Raw genomic sequence first — 9,815 nt, 5'->3', positions numbered from 1 at the left:
ATAATAACACATGCCAGAATCAAGCGTCATTGCTTGTTGGCAGCTCCTGTCATGAAAATACTATACAGTAAGAAGAGTGTAGAAAAAGTCTGTGTTAATCATTCAGCAATAGGCTGGGGCTGGATTAGCATGACCATACCATCCTCTTGAGCTGGAGCACACCACCACTTTCCCAAAAACCGAAGCTCACACAGTAATTTTTTTCCTTTTGCATCCAGTAAGTGAGCAAGGCAGTCGGTTTTTCTATAGTAGCTTCTTTAGTTGATAAGGGAAACACTTGCTGTGGACCTTTATATTTAGAAATGTCTTCTCTTCATGTAACAGCAAGAAAACACTTGAAGTCTGGCATGTAGTTAAGAGAACTGGGAACAAACCAAATTTCATCCTTGGATAAACATACGTAACTACTATAGATTTCAATCTAACCCACGCACAAAGTTTTACACATACTACAAATAGAAACAGAAGGTATCAGCAAAAGACTATTCTTACATTGTTTCAAATTAATTTGCAACTATACAATTTTAACTGTAATAGAAAAAGGGAAAGGAATATAACAGAACAGGTATGAAGAGAAATATTTTCCAAACTTTTATTTGTGCACATTCATCAGGTGAAAAAGATAACTTTTACAGCTTCTTTGGTGCCCAATATTCAGCATACAAAAATGTAAAAGACTATTCACAAATAAAACACAAGCTCAAACTAAAAAAAAAAAGTTTTAAAGGTAGTGCACATCGTGACAGCTTTGCTTATGAATACACAGAAATTACTGCAAAAATAAATAGAATGTCTTTTTAAAAGCAGCAATTTCATATCTTGTAAACTTCTGTTTTTACAATACAGCACTGTTAAGAGTAAAATCCAAAAGAACTGGAGTTTATACTGTGGCCACGAGCAAGTAAAAGAGTCTGTATTCCTCTGCTATGGTTGGTCCAGTTTTTCTTTTTGCTTTTAGTCCAATGTGCAGCAGTCTTTAAAGGTGCTTGGTTAGGGAACCTAACCATCAAGTGGTGAATTATAAAATTTATTTCCTGCTTTCAAACACGAATGGGTAAATCTGTTCCACAGCACTGGCAACAGCCTTTACGTTTGGCCCTGAGATATATTAAAAAACAAAACAAAAACAACAAAGCAAGAGCAGTAGAAAGAGAAAAATCAGGGAATCAGAAATTAAAACAACAATAGTAACTTTAAAATAACCTTAATATTTTTAGCTACCATAACTTTATACTGTAGACAAAAATAATTTCTTCCTTATTTCTCCCAACTTAAGAATGTGTTCCTCTGATCACTTTTACTTACAAGAAAAGACCCTTACATGAAATCTGCAAGATGTTGTACACTAGTCAATGGCTATACTGCAAATAAATAATATTGTCATTTAATTTTGTAACAACTTGGGTGCTTTTCAATTTACTTGCTCAAACAGTCAGCCCAGAGAAGAAGACATAGGCTGAGTGGCAGAGGTAAAAGAAATACTTTTACTTATGCTAATCTTCTAGGAATTTTTATTACTCAAAGACTAGCCGCTTGTCTTGGTTTCAGCCAGGGTAGAGTTAATTTTCTTCACAGAAGCTAGCGTGAGGCTGTGTTTTGGGACTTGGGATGAGAAAATGTTGATAACGTGCTGATGTTTTGAGTTGTTGCTGAGCAGTCAAGGACAGTCCAGCTTCTCATGCTGGCCTGCCAGCAAGAAGGCTGGGGGTGCACGGGGAGCTGGGAGGGGACACAGCTGGGACAGCTGGCCCAGGCTGGCCAAAGAGATATTCCCTACCATACAACGTCATGCCCAGTCCATAAAGCTCAGACGAAGAAGAAGGAAGGGGTGGAGGGAGTTGGGAGTTATAGCATCATAGTTCTTCCCAAGAAACCATTACGTGTGATGGAGCCCTGCTTCCTTAGAGATGGCTGAACACCTGCCTGCCCATGGGGAGTAGGGAATGAATTCCTTGTTTTGCTTTGCTTGCGCATGTGGCTTTTGCTTTACCTATTAAACTGTCTTTATCTCAAACCATGAATTTCCTCAATTTTACTCTTCTGATTTTCTCCCCCATCCCACCGTGGGGGAGTAAGCAAGCGGCTGCGTGATGCTTAGCTGCTGGCTGGGACTAAACCATGACACCAGTTTTATCTCTTCTTTTAAAAACCTACCAACAAAAACTATTGCTAAATAATGCTGGATTTAACCCAAGTATGTTTCAAGCAAGGCTATTTTATGCTTGAAAATTACAGACTATTACTTTCTAGTCTGGATTTTGCAAATAGCTCCACCATTGATCTCAGGACAAAACCTGCAAGCCAGAGAATGGTTACTGACTCAGGATGAAGCTTCTGAAGGTTATCTAACATGACCTATGAGCATTCGGGGAAAAAAAAAGGAAGAATGAACTATCGATGCTTTCTAATGGTACTAGGCCATTTTATGCAATGAACAATTAAGACTGCAAACAAGCCAGCAGTAACGTGCCAGAAGAAATTAATCCTGGATAGAAGTTTGGTGATGCAAATAAATGAAAACAGCAATTTCCCAAGTGCTTTGATGACCGTGAACTCGGGGGAGGTTTTATCTCACTTTAGATTTCAAAAGTTTCTTCCAAGTATTGAGAAGTGTTCAAAATGGTTCTCAAAAACAATAACTTGGTTAAATAAGTTATAAATTACTTAAATAAGTAATTATGGAAATACTGTTTTAATTTACACGCTCAGTCAGAAAGAAAATGGAATGGAATAGGGTTCTTCCGGTATTTTCAAATTTGTCAAATTGAGTTAAGCACTGACCTAAAACAAGCCTGGTGAAAGATACCTGCCTTCTGGGCAGATACTGCACCTTCCTTAAATTTGTCTGCTATTATAGCAATGCAAGTTCTAGGGAAAGCTTTCAGAAAGTAAGAGTGTGAGTAGGCAAATCTTGTTAAAAAAAAAAAATGCTACTCCCTGTAGTGTTCAAGAGATGTAAAAACTGGATCATCATTGCAGGGAGTATGAGAGAAGAAAACAAAACCCAAAACCAACACCCTAATCGCTCATTTTAGAGGAAGAAAAATTAATACTTCCTCCTACTTTATAGAAGTTCTTTTTGTTTTCTTTTCTCAATGTAACTCTAAATCTTTTCATACTTGTCCCATTAAAAAAAAAACCTTCCTTTTTTTTAATAACATTTCTAATTATGTATCTCAAATAAAATTCTTTAAGATAGTGGCACGACAAATACTAGTACTACAGGAACATGAATGGTCAAAAGGAACCTCATCTGAACACACCTGAGAGGGAATACAGTAAGGTTGAAAAGTAATTTAAAACATTTTTAGAACAAGAAGCCTAAGAGACTGAACATTTTTTTCCCTAGAAGAAAGGACTAGGCAAAACAGAAGCTTTCAAAAACAACAGAGGTCTGAGATACTTCAAATTCACTGTAACAAGTTGTACTGGGTTTGCATGGCCAGGTTTTGGTAGCAGGGAGGGCTGCGGGGGTGGTTTCTGTAAGAAGCTGCTAGAAGCTTCCCCTATGTCCAACAGAGCCAGTGCCAGCCGGCTCCAAGACAGACCCGCTGCTGGCCAAGGCCGAGCCCATCAGTGATCATGGTAGCGCCTCTGGGGTCACATAGTTAAGAAGGGCGAGAAAAAAAAAACCTGTGCACACCAACTGCAGCCAGAGAGAGGAGTGAGAAGATGTGAGAGCAACAGCTCTGCAGACACCAAGGTCAGTGAAGAAGGAGGGGCAGGAGGTGCTCCAGGTGCCAGAGCAGAGAGATTCTCCTGCAGACTGTGGTGAAGACCATGGTGAGGCAGGCTGTCCCCCTCCAGCCCATAGAGCTCCACACCAGAGCAGATCTCCACCTGTAGCCCGAGGAGGACCCCACGCTGGAATAGGTGGATGCCCGAAGGAGGCCGTGACTGCATGGAAAGCCCATGCTGGAGCAAGATCCTGGCAGGATCTGTGGACCCATGGAGAGAGGAACCCAAGCTGGAGTAGGTTTGTTGGCAGGACTTGTGACCCCGTGGGGGACCCAGGCTGGAGCAGTCTGTTCCTGAAGGATGGCACCCCGGGGAAGGGACCCAGGCTGGAGCAGTTCGTAAAGAACTGCAGCGCATGGGAGAACCCCCATTGAAGAAGTTCATGGAGGACTGTCTTCCATGAGAGGGACCCCACTCTGGAGCACAGAAAGAGTGTGAGGAGTCCTCCCCCTGAGGAGGAAGGGGTGGCAGAAACAATGTGTGATGAACTGGCCGCAACCCCCATTCCCCGTCCCTCTGCGCCGCTGGTGGGAAGGAGGTGGAGAAGTTTCAGGAGTCAAGTTCAACCCAGGAAGAAGGGAGGGGTGGGGGGAAGACGTTTTTAAGATTTGGTTTTAGTTTTCATGATCTCTACTCTGATTTGATTTGTAATGAATTAATTTTTTCCTCAAGTCGAGTCTGTTTTACCCATGACAGTAATTGGTGAGTGATCTCCCCCGTCCTTATCTCGACCCACAAGCCTTTCGTTCTATTTTCTCTCCCCTGCCCTGCTGAGGAGGGGAGTGAAAGAGCGGTTGTGGTGGGCACCTGGCATCCCGCCAAGGTAAACCCACCACACAAGTAAACCAGAAGGAAGTAAACTTTGATGTTTACCATATTTGTCTTCATATTTGAAAGGACAATTCTGGAAGTATTAAAGTGATTTTGTCCCATACATGGAGTAGTAAGAATCTTACAGAAAGGCTAAATCTCATTAAGAAGCTGACAAGACATGCCGAGAGCCTTTTATTACTGCAGTGATACTCAAGCTTCCTATTTATTTTAAATATAGTTTCTAGTTATGGCTAGACCAACAGAGCAACCAACAGTTGCTCTGTTCAGAACATATACTGCAATCTTGAAATACTTTTTAGCCCTGTATTTTCAGATTATCAAATCTGATGGAGTTTGTCGTCTTTAAAAAACACTTCTGATTCTTGTGAGAAATGTTCCCCATAAAGCCTACGTACTTGTTAAGGAATTAAGATGTGAAAATAAAAATCCCTACCCAACTTCTGAACCAGTAGCAGAGTTCTAACAACTGCAAGACAGAATTCCCACTAAAGTGATATAAAGTGATGTTTTTTGGTTCTGTGCCATTTTATCAGGTATTCTCTAAAAAAACTGACCTCTTGTATCTGGAAACCTGTGGTGGAGACCTCACAAAAAAAACATAATGAAGAATGGAAAATGAAAATGAGGAAGAGAGAGGAAAAATCATGGCATGGCCTCTCCAAGACCTGGGACAATCACTTCTCTGATTACATGGGAAAGATCACAGATGCCTGTGATTCAGGTGGGGGTTCTCTCTCAGTTGAGCTTTAACAGAAGACAGCACAAGTTTGAAGAGCTGCAAGCATTGGTCAACTTCAGTTATGACAAAAGACTATGCTATCCTATACATTTCCATAAATCTCCAGTTTGGAAACATGCGTTTATGAAAGGAATATTAATGCTACACGCAGTGCAGTTCACAGCACTATGAAGGAAGAAAATGCAAATATTTAAATAAACAATAATTATTTGCATTCTCAAGTCCCATCTCACTTTTCTTTTTATAAAAACCAGACTATGTACTTTCAAAATAATTTTTGAGCCTACTAATAACAACACTTTCTCTACAGCTCTTCTGGCACTTCCACTCAAAAAGAAATTAGGTGCTAGTACAGGGAAACAAAATACCCTCAACCTATATTTTGAATATTTTAAATGTCTTCCTTTCCTAAACCTACTGTCCCTAAAGTTAAGTATTCCCAACAAGTTAAATATTTATTTTTTACATCAAAATACCTGTAACTGTGATACTGCCTGTGGAAAAAATCTGTAAGGTAGCTCTGAGAGTTTTTATTCTGTAACACACGGCAGGATGAAGTTCTGGTTCGTAACTAGAAAACAAAATAAAAGGTAAAAAAGATAGATCTAGAACTGAAAAAGAAAAGCTTAAGAAGTATATTAAGACTATAATTCTGTAAAACCCTACCGTACCTTGCATGAGGTCTGTTATTCTTTGTAAATTCTGGCAATCTGATCTCAAAGGGCATGTTGCACACTGCTAAAACATTCACAACTTTAAAATCTGTGAAAATTACCTTTTCAAAAGAGAGGAAAAAAAAGACATTAGAAATTCAGTTTATGGCAAGGCAGATATATGGGTTGAAAAAAAAAAAGTTAGAAGAATACAAATTAGAATATATTGATGCGACTTCAAAATGAAAACCTTGTGATTGATGCATTTCTAATAGGAATCTAAACAGTACTTAATGGACTCAAATCGCTTATTTTTTTCTTCTATTGTACAGTAACTGTTGAACTAGATACTTCACAGTTGTATTATACAGTTATAGTACAGTTTAAGGATGAGACACAGAAACAAATCATATAGCTGTACTAAACATCTCAAATTTAAAATAAACTAAATTAAATAGCTCATGGCACATCAAAATAAGCAGGGAAAAAGCTTACGTTTCATTGTTACAAGAATCTTACGCAATCTTAAAACTTCTTCAATGCCTTGTTGCTATACACTATTTTTATTAAAGCTAAGAATAAGAAAGTGAAAACAGTTTTGTTTCAAATCTCCTGTGGCCAGTATGGCAAGCTGTTTTTCTACTCTGTTACTTTCTGAAACCCAGCTCAAACTACTGGCTTTCAGTTATTCTTTACCACAGCCATTTTAGATGACAATAAAGTAACCAACAGACAATTCCTAAACAAACACACTGCTGAGACGTCAGTGTTGGCAATATCACTGAAGAAACTTCTGTTCATTTTCTGAGGTTGTCTAAACTCAAAATGACCATTCCTCAGTCAAAACTTTTTAGAAGGATACTACCAGTACAAGCAACTTATCCCTATAAAAGGTCAACTATGAATTTAATCTTCAAAATATATTCCACTTAAACTGCTCACTTTATAATAAAACTTGGTGCATCTACCCTGGAAGCACTGTTCACCTCACCAATTTAATGTTCCATTCCGATTTTAAAAATCTAAATTCTGATTGGGTTTGATGCAGCATTACCAGGATAGCTTGTCACTGCTGCCTTTATGTACTACAATCAAAAGGTAGCCTCTCCCTGCCAAAGGACCAGCCACTGTGTCTACGTAACTGTCTGTCCATAAACTGAAACTCTGGGTAAACAGCACAACTGACTACCAGGAAATTTTAGAATACTAAAACATGTTATTTTAAGTCATTCACATTGCTGTTTTTCAACCTTTACTATGAAATGCAAGTGGTGTTTTTGACTAGTAACCCAAACTCAGAAAAAAAGAGGCGTTTCGTGTCCTAAGTATTTTATTTGGCTTATTTCCCACTGTGGAACCTGACAGCACAGAAGCACTTTTTTTCCCCCCTCTAATTAAAGAGGCTCAAACTTGCCCTTAATAAGATGGACCAGTATCTACTATTCCATCAGAAATGAGGGAAAATTGTGTTCAAATGACAGCTAAGTTTATACTCTTCAGCACTCCTTCCAAATAAATCTTTCCAGATATTGTAAATTCTATCCAAGAAACATCTGTGGGTGGTTTATTTATTAAACAAATTTTGTTGTTCATTAGCCAGTGAAGAAGCACTACTCTGAGCTGCCAAATGAAACTCAAATACACAAAATAAAATAGCTTCTCTTTAACCAGCATCTGGAAAATGTATGCCAACACAAATGGGGCATCTGAGTGAAAACATGCTCACTGCTAAATTGTTGCACTTCCTCGTTTTTGTTTCTTCCTAAAGAATGGACTGCCAGCATTGCTTGAGTCATGCAAGTCGTTTTTCATCAGAATTACCTGAAAACCTAGTTTCTGTAGACTACGAGCTAATCGTCTGGCACCAAATTTAGCTTCTTCTTCACTATAAAGGAGAAAGAAAAGAATCTAGCATTAACAGGAATAGAGTATATATTTGTGTGCACACATACCACAATAGCTACTCAGACTCCAAAAAAAACCTTTATATCATGTAGTGCATGAACCATGAATCACATGGACAGCATTCATTTTGTCCTACTGTACATATTACGTTTTAACTATCTAGATATTCAAATAGCAGTCCTTTATGCCCTGTTTAAGAATATCTTGGCATTCGGCTCCAGCTGAAGTAGGGGATGCATTTTGATCATACCTGATACTAAATACTCTTCAGAGACAGATATGATCACGAGTAGTCTGGAGTTAACATCCTGAACAATCATCTTCCATTTTGAGACAGAGACCATACACAGAAAAGTATGCAAATTTACTATTATTCCTTACCCTTACTCCACAATGCAGATATATCTTAAAGGAATTCAGCTGTTAAGAGATTAGCAAGTCTCAGATGTACCTAAACTGAGAGTCTGCTTTTGCTTCTTTCCAGTCCCTCAACACTGTAAAACTTGATTAAATTCAGGTGGGTTTTCGTGAAACTGTAAGAGATATCCCTCAAAAACGGTCATCTCTTCCCAAGTTTCAAGTTCTGGCTAAAAACACAGAATTCTTAAAGAGTTCTCAAATGAAACCTTTAGGATTTTCTTCATAAAGTAGTTTGCCCTGCTGCTCTCCCAGAAGACTGAACTGATGTTGCTTAAGATTTCAACTTCACATAAAAAACTTCCTCCCAAAACCATAGCTTCGCAAGGATCTATGTGTGATCCACTGTAAGTGAATCTTAATGGTGGCAAGTAGTGCCTCTTGCCATCTTCTTCTCATTGTGTTTTAAAATACGCAACAATTTACAGCTAGAGAAAGAATCTTCATGAACTCACCTTGTGGCTCCTGTGCAAATAACTTTTCCTGAGGACCAAATTGTGGCCGTAATCCTAGGTTTCCTAAGCTTCATTAATACTTTCTAAAAAGAAAAAGTGGAAGAATTGGGCATTACTGGTAGTTCAATTTCATACTGGGAAAAAAAACCTAATCAGCTATTAGTCAAGACATTACACTAATAATACTTCCTTTATTTTTCATAGCCTTGAATTGTTCCTTCATCTCTTTCAGTAATTAAAAACAAACAGCTCCTGAAAAGAGCAAAGTAAGCGTGGAATATCTTAGCCAGTGATTCAGTGTTCACAAACCAGATTAAATGAAGGTATTTTCCTCTAAATAAAAAGCTGAAAGCCATGAGCATTGTGCTAATTTTTTTCTTATTACAGTGACTCCCACATTGCCGGCTCCTTATCAGGATACAGTTTCTTGACAAAAGCATCACGTTTTGAGAGGCAAAATGGACTCCGAGGTGTAAGAGGTCTCATCACATACCTTACACCAAATATTCACCTCACTAGTTGCAGTCTTCTGAGACAATATTTACCCACTCCCCTTACTGTATGTTTAGTGTATGATAGACTAAATACCTATGAAGACAGAACTATAGAAATAAAACTATGCTTTTCTCTATTCACCATACACAGATATCAGACACAAGAATGTTTAGCTTAAGGAACATTTGTCAAAACAGATAATTGAGGTATGTTGAAACTCTTACCCCAACATCACGCTTGTATATCACATTTGCTCCCTCTAATGCGATCTTCCTCAAGTTTAAATGACATCTTGTTCTAAAGACACACACTACATTTGTGATTAAAATGTCCAATGCAACATCACTGTCCGCATCCATTGGGGTGATTTACAACTCAGTCTTCCCACCAGCTCACCATGAAGATCACATCCTGAGAAACGAAAATGATAAAATTAAACATACCAGCAGAAAACTGCCTATTAACACCATTGTTTACATCCGTCCCTTAAATGAGACAAGAAGCAGAAGTGACTACACTCTGACTCATTTAAGTTAACTGTGTGTGGGGAGGGAGGGTGTCTGCATCCTGTATGCCAGA

At 38.6% G+C, this 9,815-nt stretch overlaps 1 protein-coding gene across 1 annotated transcript; it reads right to left on the bottom strand.

Annotated features, from left to right (window-relative positions):
- Window positions 1-560: 560 nt before the first annotated feature.
- TBPL1 (TATA-box binding protein like 1) lies at window positions 561-9,595 on the bottom strand (the record flags this gene model as incomplete). Its single annotated transcript, XM_081997021.1, has 6 exons — window positions 561-1,098; window positions 5,788-5,882; window positions 5,983-6,086; window positions 7,786-7,849; window positions 8,742-8,824; window positions 9,461-9,595. 6 exons carry the CDS (start codon window positions 9,593-9,595, stop codon window positions 1,028-1,030), a joined length of 552 nt encoding a protein of 183 aa, XP_081853147.1. The 3' UTR covers window positions 561-1,027.
- Window positions 9,596-9,815: the final 220 nt, after the last annotated feature.

This window comes from Phaethon aethereus (assembly GCF_964289735.1).
Source record: "Phaethon aethereus genome assembly, chromosome: 3".
Classification (NCBI taxonomy): Eukaryota; Metazoa; Chordata; class Aves; order Phaethontiformes; family Phaethontidae; genus Phaethon; species Phaethon aethereus.
Note: the sequence above shows the minus strand (reverse complement) of the source record. Positions and strands in the feature narration are given on the sequence as shown.